At 41.9% G+C, this 22,700-nt stretch overlaps 1 protein-coding gene across 3 annotated transcripts; it reads right to left on the reverse strand.

Annotated features, from left to right (window-relative positions):
- Nucleotides 1-34: 34 nt before the first annotated feature.
- Nucleotides 35-22,700, reverse strand: LOC120062521 (protein FAM219A). Of its 3 annotated transcripts, none has more exons than XM_039012580.1 (6): nt 22,430-22,700; nt 16,834-16,933; nt 7,599-7,701; nt 6,670-6,753; nt 5,115-5,169; nt 35-2,870 (listed from the first exon to the last, which is right to left on the reverse strand). In XM_039012580.1, exons 1-6 carry the CDS (start codon nt 22,490-22,492, stop codon nt 2,715-2,717), a joined length of 561 nt encoding a protein of 186 aa, XP_038868508.1. In that variant the 5' UTR covers nt 22,493-22,700; the 3' UTR covers nt 35-2,714. The 3 variants fall into 3 exon arrangements, with proteins under 3 accessions (XP_038868508.1, XP_038868500.1, XP_038868491.1); XM_039012572.1 differs by having other exon boundaries at nt 35-2,873; XM_039012563.1 differs by having other exon boundaries at nt 35-2,873; nt 5,094-5,169.

Genomic DNA, 22,700 nt, shown 5'->3' on the forward strand with positions numbered 1-22,700 from the left:
TGGAAGTTGCGCCACAACTTTTAATTCAGACCGTTGATATTTATTTGTAGACATTATACACTACACAGAACAATAACATTGTTACATACAGAAACTTTAATTGTTCACATCTTTAAAATCACAATGAGTGTCTGAATGATACCCCAAAAAAGCCTATGGGCAATATTTAACATCCGCAAAATGGCACTAAACTCACAATATTGTGAGTACTGTAGAATTTCAGTGCAGTTTCATAGCTGTAAGTGCTGCCCTCTGTGTCCATGTTAAAATGTAGATTTTCCCTTTCCCCCCCCCCCAAATAAAAAAAATAAATAAAACAGGCAATAAATATCTTCCAATACAATGCATTACTTAAGGCATACTCTACTTTAGACAACTCTGGGGTGAAAGGGAGTGTGATCAGGGAGTGTGAACTTGTGATCACAATGACAGGGGAAGCTAATGCTTAGCGCTCAGACAAAACAGGTATACATTTCCATTGCTATTTGGATGATGCGTCCTTGAATATAGACAAAGCGTTTTTCCACTTCTTGCCTACTGAACAGTGTTCCCTGTTTCGCACCATCCCAAAACAGCAGGTATTTTCATTATTTTGGATTGACCCGTTTCTGTTTGATTTGTGTGTATTCAAACTGGAGTCAACCCCTCATATCATTCATTGCACTACAGTGGAATGCACTGGAAAACCAAGCACCCAAAGCAGTACAGTAAATAACATCTTTACCTCATCCATCCCTTGCTTTACATATAGTACACTATACACAGTCTTGGATCGTTAGACACGAGGAGCCATTTCCAATTTGAAGCGTTCTATAGTGCATTGTGTGTGTGCGCGCCATGTGTACTATGCCTGTGTGATTGCACATACTGTGTCAGTGGCAGTGAGAGAAGCACAATGTGGCGCTACAGCCTACTTCTGGAAGCACTATAGGAGGACATGGGCTGCTGTGTGTACAGGCGGACATTTTGCCGAACCACTATCATTAGTGTACTGGGAACATCCCTGCTCAGGAATTCAGAAGGACACATTCTCCATTACAACTGTTATATTCATACAATAATTTAACACCATCTCATGTTACATTATGGCTGTTATGCCCATGAAAGTTGTTTTTTTTGGACACTATTATACAAATACTTCTTTTTTTTTAGGGCCTTTTGGCAGTTAAACTACAGTACCCACAACCACTGGGTGCCAGGACTAGGAAATGGTATTATAGTATGGCAGGTACAGTAATGGTTAGCACATGGTTGTTAGCACATTAATCCTACTGAGCATATTGGAAAATGTGCTTTTCATACAACAGTTCAAAGCAATTTACACAACAAAATAAAAAGATAAGATTAGAAGTACAATAGACAAGTGAAGACAGCATAGTGAAATCAACAATGAGTATACATATAAGCAGGATGACCCAATATACAATTATATTGAGGGGTAACAAACCATTTAGTGTTACAGAAATATCCACTAAAATAAGTTATCATTTTCATGTGGACAGTAGTAGAATGGCACTAAATACACATTGGCTTCACCATACAGTATTGGACCTAGCCTGGTCCCAGATCAGTTTGTGCCATCTTGCCAGCTCCTTGTCATGCCAAACAATGTGCAAGACAGCACAAACAGATCTGGAACCAGGCTTTGTGACCTATGAATCCCATACCTTTTCTCTAAGTTAAGTACTGCACAAGAAAATGACCCGATCTAATTGGCACTAGGGTGAAGTTGCAGTAGACTGGTCCCAGATCTTTTAGTGCTGTCTTACCTTGACCATACTCGAGTTTGTCAAGACAGCACCAGACAGATCTGGGACCAGGCTAAGGATGCAGTGGGTCAAGTTGAGAGCCTAACCCCACCCAGTTACTGTATTGGTAAGGGTGTTTATCTAAGTGGCACAGTGAGCAACATGCAAAGCTGTTCTCATGTCATATATCAAAGTTGTAAATAGGAATAGTTATTCTGATGTCTTTGTATGAGAATTCAAATATTTGTTATGTTCACACATCATCATGTGAAACACGTATCACGACAACAGGAAGAGAAATAAAATCTGATCAGAAAAGATAGAGGAGCGAGAAGACAGACTGCTGCAAATCCACTCAACTCACTTTGCATTTTAACTTGTGAGATGCCTGCTTGGAAACATAAAATAAATATTCGGGATTCCTCTGTGTTCGTTGCTGTATCTCCTTAAATATTCTAAAAGGTTTGATATTTGATTTTAGACACGGTACACACACTCAGACAGCTCTTCAATCAAATGTTTGTCCTTTTTCCATGCTCACAGTACATTCCCTGTTGATCTATCCATACAGTAACAGCAACAAAGACTTTCAGGAGGTCAAGAAAGGTTTAAGATGACATAATCCTCAAGAGACCATCTTCGAAACACTGCCATCTCACACAAGTTCAGCATTTGAGACCTTTCCATTGCCCTCCATGTAATATTCCAAGATGAGACAAGGGAGAGCTGCTTCTGAATACTACTCAGACATAAAGACCCTATAACGTAACAGACAAACGTATGCACATGTCCTACCATAGGAGGAACTAGTTACTCAGTAAATTTGTTCTGCATTTTCACCCTTTTCAAATCCACACTAATTCCAATACACCTATTCTTCTGTCCCGTCCCCCCAATCATTTCAACTCCTCCTCTTCCTTGTTGCTGCCCTGGTGGCAGGGGCGGGAGCATCTGTCATGGGAGGGGCTACTGGATGTGGCAGGCTGAGGATGAGGTGGCTTGGCAGCACATGCAGGTGGGGTTGACTGATTTGGGAGGGATCAGATCCAGATCCTCGTCGTCAGGGATCTCGTCTAGCCGGTAACCGTCCTTCAGAAGCTGGATGTTGAGGTCCTGGTTGATCTGCTGCAGGGGACAGAGTGGACAAAACATGACCATTTCCCAATCATAATACAGTGTGTTCAGAAAGTATTCAGACCCCTCGACTTTCTCCACATTTTGTTACGTTACAATCTTATTCTAAAATGGATGACGATGTCCCCCCTCATTAATTTACACACAATACCCCATAAGGACAAAGCAAAAACAGGTTTTGAGAGATGTAAAAAAATTCATTTTTTACTTATTTTCCACCATAATTTGCAAATAAATTCATAAAAAATCCTACAATGTGATTTTCTGGATTTTTTTTTCTAATTTTGTCTGTCATAGTTGAAGTGTACCTATGATGAAAATTACAGGCCTCTCTCATCTTTTTAAGTGGGAGAACTTGCACAATTGGTGGCTGACTAAATACTTTTTTGCCCCACTGTGAGTATTCAGAACCTTTAATCAGTACTTTGTTGAAACACCTTTGGCAGCGGTTACAGCATCGATTCTTCTTGGGTATGACGCTACAAGCTTGGCACACCTGTATTTGGAGAGTTTCTCTCATTCTTCTCTGCAGATCCTCTCAAGCTCTGTCAGGTTGGAAGGGGAGCGTCGCTGCACAGATATTTTCAGGTCTCTCCAAAGATGTTCGATCGGGTTCAAGTCCGGGCTCTGGCTGGCCACTCAAGGACATTGAGACTTGTCCCGAAGCCACTCCTCTGTTGTCTTAGCTGTGTGCTTAGGGTCTTTGTCCTGTTGGAAGGTAAAGCTTTGCCCCAGTCTGAGGTCCTGAGCGCTCTGGAGCAGGTTTTCATCAATGATCTCTCTGTACTTTGCTTCATTCATCTTTCCCTCAATCCTGACTAGTCTCCCATTCCATGCCGCTGAAAAACATCCCCACAGGATGATGCTGCCACCACGCTTCACCACAGGGATGGTGCCAGGTTTCCACCAGACATGACGTTTGGCATTCAGGTCAAAGTGTTCAATCTTGGTTTAATCTGACCAGAGAATGTTGTTTCTCTCAGTCAGAGTTCTTTAGTTGCCTTTTGGCAAACTCCAAGTGGGCTGTCATGTGCCTTTTAGTGAGGAGTGGCTTCTGTCTGGCCACTATCATAAAGGCCTGATTGGTAGAGTGCTGCAGAGATGGATGTCCTTCTGGAAGGTTCTTCCATCTCCACAGAGGAACTCTGGAGCTCTATCAGAGTGACCATTGGGATCTTGGTCAACTCCTTGACCAATGCCCTTCTCCCCCAATTGCGCAGTTTGGCCGGGTGGCCAACTCTAGGAAGAGTCTTGGTGGTTCCAAACTTCTTCCATTTAAGAATAATGGAGGCCACTGTGTTCTTGGGGACCTTCAATGCTGCAGAAATGTGTTGGTACCCTTCCCAAGATATGTGCCTTGACTCGGAGCTCTACGGGCAATTCCTTCGACCTCATGGCTTGGTTTTTGCTCTGACATGTACTGTCAACTGTGGGACCTTATATAGACAGGTGTGTACCTTTCCATATCATGTCCAATCAATTTAAATTTACCACGTGGACTCCAATCAAGTTGTAGAAACATCAAGGATGATCAATAGAAACAGGAAGCACCTGAGCTCAATTTCAAGTCTCATAGCCAAGGGTCTGAATACTTGCGTAAATTAGGTATCTGTTTTTTATTTGTAATAAATTTGCAAAAATTTCTAAAAACCTGTTTTCACTTTGTCATTATGGGGTATTGTGTGTAGATTGATTATTTTATTTTTTCCCCTCATCAATTTTACAATAAGGCTGTAACGTAACAAAATGTGGAAAAAGTCAAGTGGTATGAATACTTTCCGAATAGACTGTAATAAAGAGCCACACACGTTATTATTGATTTGAAATGTCACAATGTTTTAGGTAAAACCTAAACGACTACAGAAATGCTATGGGTCGTGCAAGTGCTAGTCATTGTATAGTCGCAGACCTAACACCAAGTAATGATGTAAAAAGAAAAAAACTCAATTGAGACAAAAATAAAATGACTACTTAAACACATATAGACAAACACATGGATAGAAATGTATGGTGATGAAATGTATGGATAAATCACGACTGATGGAAACGCCAGTTATACATTTACAAAAGTGAATGGTGATCAGAGGAGAAAAGATACAGGTTACAGGATAGAAGCCATGGGAATTGACATAAGCAGGGAAGTGACATGACAGGTTATGCAGTGCTTATGACAGCTTATGGTGACATTAGCTGTATGTAGTGCATAGATACCTGGTCCCTCAGACATCTCACCTCGGCTGAGGAGTATCCAGACGAAGAGTATCTGGACATGTCGAAGTCATCATCACTGAAACAAGAAGAGATGATTAGTATGACACCTAGACCTCCCAAACACCAGGACGTAACACAAACATTGATAGGGACAGTAAAAAAAAAAGTTAAATAATCAATACAATATTGTGTTATGGAGCTTAAATTACTAGATAATAAATAGGGAACTGTAAACTCATTTCGGGATACTTTTGAACACATTGCCCAGCATTTCAGTGTGTTCCCTTCCAGAAAATGATTTATGAAAAACACAGTGTTATATTCTAGATCTCCAGGCATCTCCCCAGCAGATAATTAGGCACCACGAGGAGCTGACATTTCAGCAGGATTGATTTATTCTAACAGAGACAACCAGCAGAGACAATCTGGAACGTTCCATTGATCCTGACTCCAGGAATGATTGGCCCTTTTCTTAATGAGGCTGAACTCTATCAGACATGCCCAAAGACAATAAACACAAACACATGTACTTTCATACATGTGTTTTTTTGTGTGTGTGTTTTCGAGTAAGGGCACATGACATAATACAAAATTGTGTGTGTGTGACAGAGAACAACAATGGCAGTGCAATTGAGTGCAAGTGTGAGAGACAAATGAGAACAACCAAAAGAGAATAATTGGGGGAGTGAGTGTGCATGCTTAAGCTGAAATAAGTGTCTCTCTCTCTGTGTGTGTGTGTGTGTGTGTGTATGTGAGAGAGTGAGTGTGAGTGAGTGTGAGAGAGTGAGTGTGAGTGTGAGAGAGTGAGTGTGAGTGTGAGTGTGTGAGAGTGAGAGTGAGTGTGAGTGTGAGAGTGAGAGTGAGAGAGAGAGCGTGAGAGAGAGCGAGCGTGAGAGAGAGTGAGAGTGAGAGAGAACATGACGTCATCGTTGTGATGGGTGCCAAAAAGCGCAAAATCGGCAGATAAAGGTAATGGAAAAACAACACAGGGTACAGGACCCATGTATTCGTTCCAAATGGCACCCTATTCCCTTCATAGTGCACTACTTTTGACCAGGGACCTAGTCAAAAGCAGAACACTATGAAGGGAAAAGGGTAGAAACGGGTGCCATTTGGGACGCATCCCATCTGTATCACACGCTGGGCAGGGAGCACTGAAGGAGGGAGGACACTGAGCCTCTTTTCCCGGCGGTCCAAATCCCAAACCCCCTAATCCGGCACCCTGGGAGAGGATTTTCCCTAAATTTGGGAATGACTCTGCCTGCTTGCCGAGAGAGGGAGGCTCAGAGCGGAGCTGTAACAGCCAACAGAGCAGTTACACTTTTCCTGCTTTCCCCGAGTCGGATCACTCTTTTTTGGTATGTGCTACTCTTTCAGCCTGTATTGAATAGTAGAAGTAGTTAGTCCCCTACGCACTGTGACTGAGCTTTGAAAGGCTGAAGGCGGAGGTCTGGAAAAAGTCTGTTGGACGCCAGTGTCAGAGAGAAAGAGAGTAGACATCGGCAAGATGTGAGATGGATATCTTCTTCTCACCCTTTTGAAATCCCATTCAGAGAAATATTACATTCACAGTTACCTGTCTGTATCCAGCGCTACCAGGGGCTTCTCATCTGGGCTGGTCTGGTCTAAAGAGGAGTAGCCTTTGTTTGGCACCACCAACCTAAAGGAGAGTAGAAGAAAAGACACAAAACGTGTGTGAAAATGTCATGGGGATCCTCAAAGTAACATTTTCAAGTTTTCAATAAAAAGGGCAATATATCCCAAAATTGTAAACTTGAATGTTAGCTCAGTTCCAGTTATGTGGCGCCAAAATGAAGATATTCTGGTTCCTGGGTTTCTCCTCCGATCTCTTGAATACAACAGATCTGTGGCTAAATCTGGGCCAAATCTGGGATATCATAAAATGGCATGAACCAGCCTCCTCCTCAGCAGCAGCTGTTAGCCACAGCAGGGGTTAGTACTCTCCTAGCCTGGATAGAGCGCTTTTGGCTAAATCGCCAGCCTCCAATCTAATGGGTGCTGCACATAATCTGGGGCTCTGGGTGTAGGGGGAGCTGCTTTCACATCTCTGCTAATCCACCGAGGGACTAGGATTACAGACAAATGGAAGGGCACCTGTTAGTGGGTTTGACTGAACCAGGCCCATACGCTTATCAACTAGAGTGAGTCTGAATTTATCATTCACACAGACCCTCATTTCTAAAGTCCCTGTTTAATTATGAATGGTTTATAAATGGTTTATAAAATGTGTTTTTGTGTATTTCTGATACCATTTAAGACTTTCTGGTAGATGATTTCTAAGTCCCCTTTTCCATCTGTTTACCCAGAAATCAAAGCTTTTTACCTATGGCTAAATTATAAGATGGAAAATACAGACTCAGCTTTCATTTGACACCCAATTTGATATGATCAATTAAGTTCACGTTGGTGCTCATTGGTCCTTTTCCATGGAAATGCCCCAAAATAATAACATGGTGAGGAAACCATAACGTTTGAGCTTGTTACCGTGTTCTGGCCATGACGTTGTTCTTCTTGGGTTGCTGGTTGACAGGGCTACCCACGGTGCCATTTTTTACTGATCCCTTCCTGGCCAGCTCTCTCTGTTTCTCTGCCAATCACAGGAGATAACATCATAGTTAGAAACAATTAACAAACAAGGCAACAGTAAACATGTAGTCCCCCATGAATGATGCAGCGCCCAACTTTGGGCCAATTGAGACAGCGCGTGTGACTAACAAATTTCAGCTAATTACTTCAGCTCCTGCATTGGGCCAATCAATGTCATTTTGCAAATTCTGGATCTCTACGGCAAGACGCATCATTCACCTAAGTTTCTTCAAAATCGGACCAGGGCTGTCTAAGATATCATGTGTCACTAACATATGAACGAACAAACAGAGAGAGATCCAAAGTCCCCTCTCCAATTTCTTCGTGGGCGACAATGAGGGAAAGTGTCACCCCCTCCATCCCCATTGTCTTCCAACAGGTGGTGTCATTCCTAGACAGCACACAGTCCTCAGCGTAGTCGTCACCACTATTTTATGCAAGACAATGCCCCAACACCCTTTTCCACAATGTAGTCAATTGTTCATCTGCTTTGCTTTCTTTAGTGGGTCTACAATAAAACATGTTGCTTTCAGGTCCATCACTACCTTCTACCTGAAAATGACTAAAAACAAATGATAGTAGGCAACCGTACTGCAACACTGGTTGTGCTGACATATGGAACACTGTGGTCATTTATAACTCATATAGCCCTACTGGAGGGGCATGTGGGGTTTATAATGTAAACTTTGGGCTTGACTTTTATGGGACTTCCACACTGTCGTCTGTGTGCTTGGAATTCCTCTGCGGTCCAGTAGTGAATAAGCAGGCTGCCAAGACAATGATTGTGATGCAAAGCTTAATTAACATCAACATGACACTTCATTTATTTAATCTCTGAAGCACAGTGCTGCTGACCAACTGAGTACATGAGAGGGAGATAGGGTTATGGGATTGGAAGCTGTGACCTCAAAGCCCTTTCAAAGTTCCTGCCCTGGGATATGTTGAGTAACTTCATCCTGTTACTGCTAGCAAGGGCAGAATGGCTATTGGGTATTGGCTTTAGGCAATATACCCCAAACAACCACAGCAATGCTCAGGGAGATCAAACACACTAAAGCTTTATTAGGCTTTATTGTGGAAACCGTTTAATAGGAATACAGTGCATTCGGAAAGTATTGAGACCCCTTGACTTTGTCCACATTTTGTTAGATTACAGCCTTATTCTAAAATGTATTACATTATTTTTCTCACCAATCTACACACAATTCCCCAAAATGACAAAGTGAAAATAGGTTTAGACATTTTTGCAAATTCATAAAAATAAAATTAAAATGTAAACGTTATTTACATAAATATTCAGTATTCTGTGTCAGAGAAAAGGCCCCAAAAAATTGTCAAAGACTCTAGTCATCCAAGTCATAGACTGTTCTCTGTGCTACCACACGGAAAGCGGTATCGGAGCGCCAAGTCTAGGTCCAAAAGGCTCCTTAACAGCTTCTACCCTCAAGACATAAGACTGCTAAACAATTTATCAAATGGCCACCCGGACTATTTACATTGACACTCCACCCCCCTTGTTTTTACACTGCTGCTACTCGCTGTTTATTATCTATGCATAGTCACTTTACCCCTACCTACATGTACAAATGACCTCGACTAACCTGTACCCCCGCTAGAGTTGCAAAGGGTCGGAAACTTTCTGGTAAAATTCCCAGAAATGTTCCATGGGAAGTTAAGCAAAATTCCCCCAAATTCCCGGGCTTAAATTCATTTTTAAAAAAAGTTTGCTTATAACAGTGAACCATTTCTGTGGGATACACAAGGCAATTCTAGGTATTGTGGCATATTTTGGTTAACCTATCCCCAATTCAATGGAATTACAACCCTCTGCATGCACAGTGCATTCTTCCATCACATGTGCAGCTGATTCTCAAGATCTTGCACACTAATGAGATGCTATTGAGCCCACACTACTACACTGTCTGAGCCAAGGACTACATGCTTTCTAGTATGTTTTGATTACAATACTGGGTGGGGTGAATATATTTAATATGACATGCATGATTTTTTGTTTACTAGTAAATAGTAGCCTACAGCAAAGTGTGTTTAAATCATTTATAACTTGTTAATTTCGGCTAGTTAGTTTTTTCTACCATGTGGGTTTTAGCTTGCTTGAGCCTGCTAACTGAGGAGTGTTAATTCACCTGTTTCCATACATGTTTCATTTTAAAACATTTATCTTACAAAAGGAGTTATTTAATCTAACTGCTTAACTATTTATCTGTACATGGAATTGTATTTGTTTTTTTTACTAATCTTTACACAAAAATGCCATGGGCACTATCTGATGTGTGGAGAATTTTCACTGCAGCTGTAACGGCTGTTTTCCTCTTCTTCTGAAGAGGAGGTGTAGGGATCGGACCAAAACGCAGCGTAGGTGGAATACATGATGACATTTATTTAAACAAGATGACGAACACGAAGAACACTTGAATAACTACAAAACAATAGACGATGTGAACAAACCTGAACTAGAGAACATAACGCACTAACAGGAACGAACACATACCCGAACGAAAACGAAACAGTCCCGTGTGGTGCGACATACACAGACACAGGAACAATCACCCACCAACAAACAGTGTGAACAACCTACCTTAATATGGTTCTCAATCAGAGGAAACGTAAAACACCTGTCCCTGATTGAGAACCATATCAGGCTAATAGACAATGAACCTAAACATAGAAACACATAACATAGAATGCCCACCCCAACTCACGCCCTGACCATACTAAACAAATACAAAAACAAGGAAAACAGGTCAGGAACGTGACAGCAGCCAATGTAGAAGGAAAAGCTGTGTACATTTGCAAATACTGTGCCAAATCATGTGTTGGACCACAGAAAGTATTTGCACTGGTGACAGACAATGCTGTGAATATGAAGGCTGCTTGGTCTAACGTGGTGGAGTCCTACCCTCACATTACACCCATTGGCAGTGCTGCTCATGCACTGAATCTGCTCCTCAAGGACATCATGGCACTGAAAACAATGGATACACTCTACAAGCGAGGCAAGGAAATGGTTAGGTATGTGAAGGGTCATCAAGTTATAGCAGCAATCTACCTCACCAAGCAAAGTGAGAAGAATAAGAGCACCACATTGAAGCTGCCCAGCAACACCCGTTGGGGTGGTGTTGTCGTCATGTTTGACAGTCTCCTGGAGGGGAAGGAGTCTCTCCAAGAAATGGCCATATCACAGTCTGCCGATATGGACAGCCCCATCAAGAGGATCCTCCTGGATGATGTATTTTGGGAGGGAGTGGTAAGCAACCGAAAACCTATAGCAGTAGCCATTGCACAGACTGAGGGAGACAATGCCATCCTGTCTGATGTTCAGACACTGCTTACAGATGTAAGAGAAGAAATCCGTACTGCCCTTCCCACTTCACTGTTGCTCCAAGCAGAGGAAACTGCAATTCTGAAATACATCAAAAAGTGTGAAGACTTCAGTCTGAAGCCCATACACACCGCAGCGTACATGTTGGACCCAAAGTACGTTGGCAAGAGCATCCTGTCTGGTGCAGAGATCAACAAGGCCTATGGTGTCATCACTATCGTGTCTCGCCACCTTGGCCTGGATGAGGGCAAGGTTCTTGGCAGTCTGGCAAAGTACACTTCCATGCAAGGGCTTTGGGATGGAGATGCAATATGCTAGTTGTGCCAACATATTTCATTAGCCACCTGGCGGAAGGGACTTTGGGGATCTGAGGCTCTTTCCCCTGTTGCCTCCATCATCCTCCAAATCCCACCAACATCAGCCGCCTCAGAGCACAACTGGTCCTTGTTTGGGAACACACACACACACAACACTAAAGCACGCAACAGGCTGACCAATACAAGGGTTGAAAAATTGGTGGCCATCCGGGCAAATTTGAGGCTTTTTGAGCCTGACAACGAGCCATCCTCAACAAAGTTGGAAAGTGACAGTAAAGATGAGCCCTCAGAGTCTGATGTTCAAGAGGTGGACATTGAGGACGTCCAGGGAGAAGACATGGAAGTCTGAGAGGAAGACAACCAAAGCTTTAGTTCCTAAACTCATTTTTACAGATGTACAGTTGAAGTTTACATACACCTTAGCCAAATACATTTAAACTCAGATTCACAATTCTTGACATTTAATCCTAGCAAAAATTCCCTGTCTTAGGTCAGTTAGGATCACCACTTTATTTTATGAACGTGAAATGTCAGAATAATAGTAGAGAGAATGATTTATTTCATCACATTCCCTGTGGGTCAGAAGTTTACATACACTCAATTAGTATTTGGTAGCATTGCCTTTCAATTGTTTAACTTGGGTCAAACGTTTTGGGTAGCCTTCCACAAGCTTTCCACAATAAGTTGGGTGAATTTTGGCCCATTCCTCCTGACAGAGCTGGTGTAACTGAGGTTTGTAGGCCTCCTTGCTAGCACACGCTTTTTCAGCTCTGCCCACAAATTTTCTATAGGATTGAGGTCAGGGCTTTGTGATGGCGACTCCAATACCTTGACTTTGTTGTCCTTAAGCCATTTTACCACAACTTTGGAAGTATGCTTGGGGTCATTGTCCATTTGGAAGACCCATTTGTGACCAAGCTTTAACTTCCTGACTGATGTCTTGAGATGTTGCTTCAATATATCCACATAATTTTCCATCCTCCTGATGCCATCTGTTTTGTGAAGTGCACCAGTCCCTCCTGCAGCAAAGCACCCCCACAACATGATGCTGCCACCCCTGTGCTTCACGGTTGGGATGGTGTTCTTCAGCTTGCAAGCCTCCCCCTTTTTCCTCCAAACATAACAATGGTCATTATGGCCAAACAGTTCTATTTTTGTTTCATCAGACCAGAGGACATTTCTCCAAAAAGTACGATTTTGTCCCCATGTAAAAAAGCCAAACCGTAGTCTGGCTTTTTTAGGGCGTTTTGGAGCAGTGGCTTCTTCCTTGTTGAGCGGCCTTTCAGGTTATGTTGATATAGGACTCGTTTTACTGTGGATATAGATACTTTTGTACCTGTTTCCGCCAGCATCTTCACAAGGTCCTTTGCTGTTGTTCTGGGATTGATTTGCCCTTTTCGCACCAAAGTGCGTTCATCTCTAGGAGACAGAACACGTCTCCTTCCTGAGCGGTATGACGGCTGTGTGGTCCCATGGTGTTTATGCTTGCGTAGTATTGTTTGTACAGATGAACGTGGTACCTTCAGGCGTTCAGAAATTGCTTTCAAGGATGAACCAGTCCTGTGGAGGTCTACAATTTGGAGGTCTTGGCTGATTACTTTAGATTTTCCCATGATGTCAAGCAAAAAGGCACTGAGTTTGAAGGTAGGCCTTGAAATACATCCACAGGTACACCTATTGACTCAAATGATGTCAATTAGCCTATCAGAAGCTTCTAAAGCCCTGACATAATTTTCTGGAATTTTCCAAGCTGTTTAAAGGGACAGTCAACTTATTGTATGTAACCTTCTGACCCACCGGAATTGTGACAGTGAATTATAAGTGAAATAATCTGTCTGTAAACAATTGTTGGAAAAATTACGTGTGTCATGCACAAAGTAGATGTCCTAACCGACTTACCAAAACTATAGTTTGTTAACAATACATTGTGGAGTGGTTGAAAAACTAGTTTTAATGATTCCAACCTAAGTGTATGTAAACTTCCAACTTCAACTGTAGGTCAAATAGGGGAGAGGCGTTGTGCCGCTTTATCTGTTTTTTGAAACCAGGTTTGCTGTTTATTTGAGCGATATGAGATGGAAGTTCTATGCAATTAGGGCTCTATATAATACTGTACGCTATCTTGAATTTGTTTTGGATTTGGGGACTGTGAAAAGACCCCTGGTGGCATGTCTGGCAGGATAAGTGTGTGTGTCAGAGCTGTGTGTAAGTTGACTTGCAAACAATTTGGGATTTTCAACACATTGTTTCTTAAAAAAATAAGAAGTGATGCAGTCAGTCTCTCCTCAACTCGTAGCCAAGAGAGACTGGCATGCATAGTACTTATATCAGCCCTCTGATTACAATTAAGAGCAAAACGTGCCACTCTGTTTAGGGCCAGCTGCAGCTTAACTAGATCTTTCCTTGCAGCACTGGACCACACGACTGGACAATAATCAAGATTAGACAAAACTAGTGCCTACAGAACTTGTTTTTTGGAGTGCGGTGTCAAAAAAGCAGAGCATCTCTTTATTACGGCAAGACCTCTCCCCATCTTTTCAACCACTGAATCTATGTTTTGACCATGACAGTTTACAACCTAAAGTAACGGCAAGTAATTTAGATCACTCAATTTGTTCAGCCACACCATTCATTACCACATTCAGCTGAGGTCTAGAACTTAGGCAATATTTGTACCAAATTCAATGCTCTTAGTTTTAGAGATGCTCGGGACCAGTTTATTTCTGGCCACCCATTCCAAAACAGACTGCAATTCTTTGTTAAGGGTTTCAGTGACTTCATTACGGCGGTACAGCTTGCCATGCGTCTTATGGCTTTGGGGCTGAAGCTGTTAATAAGAAGCCTTTTGGACCTAGACTTGGCGCTCCGGTACTGCTTGCCGTGCGGTAAGGGCTTGTAAGTAACCATTTCACGGTATTCGGCGCCTGTGACAAATACATCTTATTTGATTCAGACCCTTTGCTATGAGTAGTGGTGGAAAAAGTACCCAAATGTGATACTTAAGTAAAAGCATAGATACCTTAATAGAAGATAAAAGTTACCCAGTAAAATACTACTTGAGTAAAAGTCAAAGTATTTGGGTCTAAACATACTTCAGTATCAAAAGTAAATGTAATTGATAAAATATACTTAAGTATCAATCATTTCAAATTCCTTATATTAAGCAAAGCAGACGGCACTATTTTCTTGTTTTTAAAATGTACAGATATATCTGAGTGCCAGGGGCCTTGGCTAATTTGTGCATTTGTGTTTAGTGAGTCTGCCAGATCAGAGGCAGTAGGGATGACCACGTGTTCTCTTGATAAATGTGTGAATTGGAATATTTTCCTGTCCTGCTAAGCATTCAAAATATAACGAGTACTTTTGGGTGTCAGGGAAAATGTAGGAAGTAAAAATAACATTTTCTTTAGGAATGTAGTGAAGTAAAAGTAGTCAAAAATATCAAAGTAAAGATACCCCCAAAAAACGACTTAAGTAGAAATACTTGAAAAGTACTTTACGCCACTGGCTATAAGACTCGAAATTGAGCGCAGGTGCATCCTGTTTCCATTGATCATCCTTAAGATGTTTCTACATCTTGGAGTCCACATGTTGTAAATTCAATTGATTGGACATGATTTGGAAAGGCACACCTGTGTGTGATTTGGAATAGTTGACAGTGCATGTCAGAGCAAAAACCAAGCCATGAGGTCGAAGGAATTGTCCGTAGAGCTCCGAGACAGGATTGTGTCGAGGCACAGATCTGGGGATCTGCAGCATTGAAGGTCCCCAAGAACACAGTGGCCTCCTCCATCATTATTAAATGTAAGAAGTTTGGAACCAAGAACCCAATGGTCACGCTGACAGAGTTCCTCTATGGAGATGGGAGAACCTTCCAGAAGGACAACCATCTCTGCAGTACTCCACCAATCAGGCGTTGGTAGAGTGGCCAGACGGAATCCAATCTTCAGTAAAATGCACATGACTGCCCACTTGGAGTTTGCCAAAAGGCACCTGAAGGACTCTGACCATGAGAAAAAGATTCTCTGGTCTGATGAAACCAAGATTGAACTCTTTGGCCTGAATGCCAAGTGTCAAGTCTGGAGGAAACCTGGAACCATCCCTACGGTGAAGCATGGTGGTGGCTGCATCATGCGGTGGGGATGTTTATCAGCGGCAGGGACTGGGAGACTAGTCATGACCGAGGGAAAGATGACTGGAGGAAAGTACAGAGCGATCCTTGATGAAAACCTGCTCCAGAGCACTCAGGACCTCAGACTGGGGCGAAGGTTCACCTTCCAACAGGACAACGATCCTAAGCCCACAGGCGAGACAACCAGGAGAGCCTTGGGGACAAGTCTCAATGTCCTTGAGTGGCCCAGACAGAGCCCGGACTTGAACCCGATCAAACATCTTTGGAGAGACCTGAAAATAGCTGTGCAGCGACGCTCCCCATCCAACCTGACAGAGCTTAGGAGGACCTGCAGAGAAGAATGTGAGAAACTCCCTAAATACAGGTGTGCCAAGCTTGTAGCGTCATACCCAAGAAGACGAGGCTATAATCGTTGCCAAAGATGCTTCAACAAAGTACTCAGTAAAGGGTCTGAATACTTATGTAAATGTGATATTTCAGTTTTATTTGTAAGAAATTTGCAAGAATTTCTAAAAACCTGTTTTTGCTTTGTCATTGTGGGGTAGTGTGAGTAGATTGATGAGGAGAAAAAACAATTTAATACATTTTAGAATAAGACTAACGTAACAAAATGTAGAAGTCCAGGGGTCTGAATACTTTCCGAATGCACTGTATCTTGGTTATGACTTTCAGTCAGTAACTCAAACCTATTTTGATAGCTCTAGGCCTATGTCAAGAAACAAATTCAGCAAAACATGGTAAAGGAGTAATGTTACAAAGATGCATGCCAAGGAAGAATCATCACTTTGGTGCATCTGACTGAACCTGCCTTTCTACATGTCGCTGTGCTAGAAGCCTATCATAAATATTTATTGTGCTTACGCAAAGAACACAGCATTGCTCCAAAAATAGATGAACTACTGAATGAGAATAACACCGTTGACTCATTAATACATTCTGTGTTGTGGATATGTGGTGTAGGGATGTTATATGATGTACCGTTTCATCTTTAGCTCATTTAGTACAAACATAGTTCACCGTTTTATCTTTTGTTTTAGATGTAATGTGGGTGCTTTGGTGTCTTTGGACCCCAGGACGAGGCAGCAGCTAATGGGGATCCCTAATAAATACATTAACCAATTGCTATAGCTGATTCACTCAGTTTGATAGCATGCCATCAATTTATGCATTTGCTCAAATGCCACAGCTGGTGGTTGTATGTTATATATTGACTGACAGACTGAATGATTTAATAATTTATAGACAGAGAGATGGTCTTATTGAAGGCCACCGTGTGTTAGTAGAAAACAGACACATTGATGTTGTACAGAAAATGAGGAGTGGATATCCTATTATAAGGCTCACCTATTTTCACTTGCAGTGGGGAGGGCTTGTAGTTCATGGCCATCGTTTCCCCTTCTCTAGTATCGGAGTCGGCCTCGGAGGTGGAGGATGCTGCTGGGTCCTGCCGCAGAAAACAAATTATGATTAGCTTTCCCAGGTTTGATATTGTCATTTTCTGTCAGAGGTGTTCAACTTTTCTTTTTTTCCCCCCACCTTTATTTACCTAGGTAGGCCAGTTGAGAACAAGTTCTCATTTACAACTGCAACCTGGCCAAGATAAAGCAAAGCAGTGCGACAAAAAACACAGAGTTACACGTGGGATAAACTAAAGTAGTCAACTTTCAAGATTCACTGTGGTTGTTTTACATTTGACCTCAGGCACAAATCAGCTTCCATAAGCGACAGTCGTATTTTTAATTCCAAAACAGGCAGACTTCAGCTTAACTTCACAACCGGTGAAAATATTTGTATTATTTGACCATGCCCAAAAGGCCTTTTCCAGCCCCTTGAGCACCTTCTTCCCCTCATCTATGGCGTTCTACTTATATTTTACTGTTTAGTTAGCCTCTGCTTCCAGGCTTCGCTCACGTGAGGTGAAAGCCTGTGACAGAAACTACTGTTAAGTGTGTGCCTGCTTGTGACTCTATGCTTGGCCAGTTTCCACTGCCAGAGCATTCTACTTGTGAGACTGGGCTGGGAGAAGGCCAGTGAGGATGTCTGTGAGTGACGTCACTCGGGGGCCGTGGGAGAACAGAGGGGGTTCCTATTGGACGGGAGTGTGTCCCAAATGGAACCCTACGTAGTGCACTACTTTGACCAGGCTCTGGTCACAAGTAGTGCACTATAAAAGGTAAAAGGGTGCCGTTTGGGACGCAACAGAGCTGCTGGAAGGTCTGGCTGGCTGGTCTGCCTACTCCGTTGACAGAGCCCTGCATTATGTTCACCACAAGCCTGTCACAGCCAGCAAAGTAGGCCGGAGCAGAGATCCCACAAGGGCAGCCTGAAAGAACCCTGCATTCTCTCCAGGGAACTGCCTGGCTGCCGTGGTGAAACAACAGACCACTAACAAGCAGTACAGCAGGCAGAGCTTGAAACTACTATACAGCACCTAGTGAACATATCCAGTCCCTCTCTTGCACAGTTTTCCCATTCTGCTGACTTCAATTTTACAAGCATAGTTGATTACATTTAAACACGTACTGTGTAGTCTACACTGTAGACAGACCTAAGTGTCATTACGTAATAGCCTATATTTATAATTTAGCAGACACTCATCCAGAGCCACTAATACACACTGTTATTTCGCTCCCAGAACAAGTGTTAATAATGGACTCAGAGCTTTTTCCTCTGTCTAGTACAATTCATACCGGCACTGGACACAAACAACGGCTTCATCCGGTGAAATATTGTTCATTAAGCTGAACGAATGAATCAAAGTGACAACGTGGTGCTAACAGAGCACAGGGACATGGGAAAGTACAACAATGAGCTATTCCCACTGTAACAGCCTGCAAACATCAGGCTATTTTTGTTCTGCGACAAAGACCCATTATTTTCTTTATGAGGTTTTCCAAGCACCAGCTTCTCCTTCTACCCATTCAGAGTCACACCTTAGCTCACACAATAGAGGTCTGAGCAGCTGGAGAGAAAAAAAATGAATATTGAAGTAATCTCCACTCACAATAGATGAAGTGTGGATGATGTGTCAAATTATGGAATTATGTTCTCCTTGAGGTCTTTAATCTAGTATGGATGCATGTAGAAGGTGCATCTGTTTTTGTGTGTGTTTTGATGAAGTGAGCTCTCACTGTGCAGAAGGTGTGAGGGATACATGTTAGAGGTCATACAACATATCATCAACACACACTGATACATCTTCTATATGCATCCATGCTTGATGAAAGACCTCAAGGACATCATACCATACACCAGTTAAACTAGGTGTGTTTCCATTGCCTAGTCTGGTCAGCTATAACCTCCAGAGCTAACAGCAGTGGTGGAAAAAGTATCCAATAGTCATACTTGAGTAAAAGTAAAGATACCTTAACAGAAAATGACTCAAGTAAAAGTGAAAGTCACCCAGTAAAATCCTACTTGAGTAAAAGTCTAAAAGTATTTGGTTTTAAATATACTTAAGTATAAAAAGTAAATGTAATTGATTAAATATACTTAAACTTCATATGGCTGCAATCCCGCTACCGGGATCGATATGACAACAGCCAGTGAAAGTGCAGGGCGCCAAATTCAAACAGAAATCTCATAATTAAAATTCCTCAAACATACATGTGTCTTATATCATTTTAAAGGTAATCTTGTTGTTAATCCCACCAAAGTGTCCGATTTCAAATATGCTTTTCAGCGAAAGCACTACAAACGATTATGATAGGTCACCACCAAACCACAATAAGCACAGCCATTTTTCCAGCGAAATATAGCAGTCACAAAAACAGAAATAGAGATACAATTAATCACTAACCTTTGATGATCTTCATCAGATGACACTCATAGGACTTCATGTTACACAATACATGCATGTTTTGTTTGATAAAGTTCATATTTATATCAAAAACTCTGAGTTTACATTGGCGCGTTACATTCACTAGTTCCAAAAACATCAAGTGATTTTGCATAGCCACATCGTTTCAACAGAAATACTCATCATAAATGTAGATGATAATACAAGTTATACACATGGAATTATAGATATACCTATCCTTAATGCAACCGCTGTGTCAGATTTCAAAAAAAAATTGCGGAAAAAGCAACCCATGCAATAATCTGAGACGGCGCTCAGAAATATAATAAAATTAGCCGCCATTTTGGAGTCAACAAAAACCAGAAAATACATGATAAATGTTTCCTTACCTTTGATGAACTTCATCAGAATGCAGTCCTAGGAATCCCAGGTCCACAATAAATGCTTGATTTGTTCGATAATGTCCGTTATTTTTGTCCAATTAGCTACTTCGGTTAGCGTGTTTGGTAAACAATTCCAAAGTCACAAAGCGCGTACACTATAACGTGACGAAAAGTCCAAAAGTTCCGTAACAGTCAGTAGAAACATGTCAAACGATGTACTGAATCAATCTTTAGAATGTTGTTAACATACATCTTGAATAACGTTCCAACTGGAGAATTAGATTGACTTCAGATGAGCGGTGGAACGGAGGTCCTCCTCATGTGAACGCGCATGGTGAAAGCATGGTCAGCTCCTGGCAGTGGTGACTAATTCCTGTCTCCTTCGGCCCCCCTTCACATTAGAGTCATCAGACAAAGTTCTATTGGCTGTTGACATCTAGTGGAAGCCGTAGGAAGTGAAAACTCATCCATATCTCGCTGTAATTTCAATGAGAGCTTGGTTGAAAATTTGTCACCCCCAGAAAAAATCCAAACGGGAAGTGGAACTTCTCAGGTTTTTGCCTGACATATGAGTTCTGTTATACTCACAGACATAATTCAAACAGTTTTAGAAACTTCAGAGTGTTTTCTATCCAATACTAATAATACTATGCAAATATTAGCAACTATGTCTGAGGAGCAGGCCGTTTACTCTGGGCACCTCTGTGCACCTTTCATCCAAGCTACTCAATACTGCCCCTGCAGCCATAAGAAGTTTTAAGTATCAATCATTTCAAATTCCTTATATTAAGCAAACCAGACAGCACCATTTTCTTGTTTTTATTTTAATTACGGATAGCCAGGGGCAAGCACCAACACCCAGACATCATTTACAAACGAAACATGTGTTTCGTGAGTCTGCTAGATCAGAGGCAGTAGGGATGACCATGGATGTTCTCTTGATAAGTGTGCAAATTAGAATATTTTCCTGTCCTGCTAAGCATTCAAAAAGTAACGAGTACTTTTGGGTGTCAGGGAAAATGTATGGAGTAAAAAGTACATACTTTTCTTTAGGAATGTAGTGAAGTAAATATGTTGGCGGGAAAATTCCAGTTCCCGTCAGTTAAATTGGATGTGGCGTTTGGCTTAAATACATGTCACCCTTCTATAGTGCTGTTTAAGTTAAAGGGAGTGTTGGCACAACCCAACTCAAACCGTAGCCTAATTCTACACAGGACAGCCTGTTTTATTAATTTGAAGTCAATTTAAGAACATTTGAGAGGCAGTTGCTAAGTTGATTCATTTGCTTTACCATTCACAATGAACTGATTAGCATGAGAATGCACAGAGCTCTCTGTGCAACAGAACAGCTGGCTCTTTGACTCTCTGATATGGGTTGAATAAGGATAGACTACAAGTTGTCATTGCGGTCTACGTAGACCTAACAGACCTAGCCATTGGATTTTCTTCAAGTAAATCAGGCTAGAAGTAGAAACCAATACTAGCAATCTAAAAAAAAAAATAGAAAAAAATAATCACTGACAGCAGTAGTACGTTGAAGTCTTATTACAAAAACAGGCTTGAGGAAAGGTGAATGTCAATGTTGAGAATTTAAAAGAAGCAGGCTGAGAGAAGAAAATAATGGCAATGATGGAGCTCTACCATTCATTTATGACCAACACACACAAATACATTAAGGCGTAACCAGATAAAAGCATTAAATCCATGCCAGCCTTAGCAGACGTGAGAAACATGAGAACATGGACTGTGAATCAAATCGATATGTTGAAGAGAAGCGAGATAGGCCTAAATTATTCTCTATTTTGTGGGGGGGGGGGGGGGGGGCACCTAATAATATCAAGGAAGCCCCCACAGTGTAGTTGCACTATATCTTTTTCACATTCAAAGTATTTTCTATCCAATGCACCTTGAAAGAGAAGATATAAAACCAGCAGACACTAGACCTTCCATGGAATGAATTTGAGTAGTTGAGGAACTGAAGTGTATGGGGCACTACGCATATTGAGAGGTCTGAATGGTGAAAACCCATAAAGAAACAATGAAGGACACTGAAAGACCTAGTTGTGGTGGTGAACCTATACTCATCCTGCACTGACAGGCACCTGCAGTCCCTGTTGAGACTCAAGAGGTACAGAAAGGTCATTCCTGAAACACCATGCATATATCGAAGCCAGAATGCACAAATTAAAAGTGAACTGACACAGTGTCCAGACCAGTGTGCATGTATACAGTGCAAGTGCGAATGTTAATCTGTATCCAGAGTTAAGCCTATCAGTGGTATAGTACTGTAATTCTCTCCTCCAGACGAACCTACCATCTCGGGCTATGCATCAGCTGAGGCTGGGACTGAGGCTGCCGGGCTGGGGCTAGGCATCAGCTGGAGACAGCGGATATTCACCCAGCCAGCAGTCGTCATATCGAAGCGAGCTCTACTTCCCCCTCCCCAATTCCCAATAAATAACACGTCACCAGTTTGGTTAGAAACTAATCTCGGTGGCAATGACGGCCAGACGAAGTCCATTCAATAAAATGTTATCGGTCAGAAGAAATGCTTAGGAAGACTCAAACATAATTGTCAAACGGGAACCCACCCACCCCCACCCCAAGCAAACAACACCAGGCAGTCGCTAACCAGCTGTCTGACAAGGATTTGACAAACACACCCGTACACGCATTTACATTCTAGTATAGGCTTAATTTCAAGGTAATTTGAAGTCAAATGAAGCTAGCAATAAACTAAACAAGACATTGCACTTGCCAAGGGCTGCGTCTCCGTAACTGGGGGTACTTGGAACCTATCCATTTCTTCTTCCTTCATCATTTTCGACGATTGGTGTTAGCTAGCTACACCGCCAAACCGATGTAAGATCTTAATACTTGTAAGCACAAAAATACTCGACTTATTCCTTAGGTTGTCGCATAAACGATCTGTTATTCTTGTGTGATTCTCGTTTGTTTTCTGCCTCTAGTCAGTCAGTAAGGCATGGTCAGATCTGGTGACTCAACCAAAACAGACAGAGCTACGTCGG

Source organism: Salvelinus namaycush, chromosome 2 (assembly GCF_016432855.1).
Source record: "Salvelinus namaycush isolate Seneca chromosome 2, SaNama_1.0, whole genome shotgun sequence".
Taxonomy (NCBI): Eukaryota; Metazoa; Chordata; class Actinopteri; order Salmoniformes; family Salmonidae; genus Salvelinus; species Salvelinus namaycush.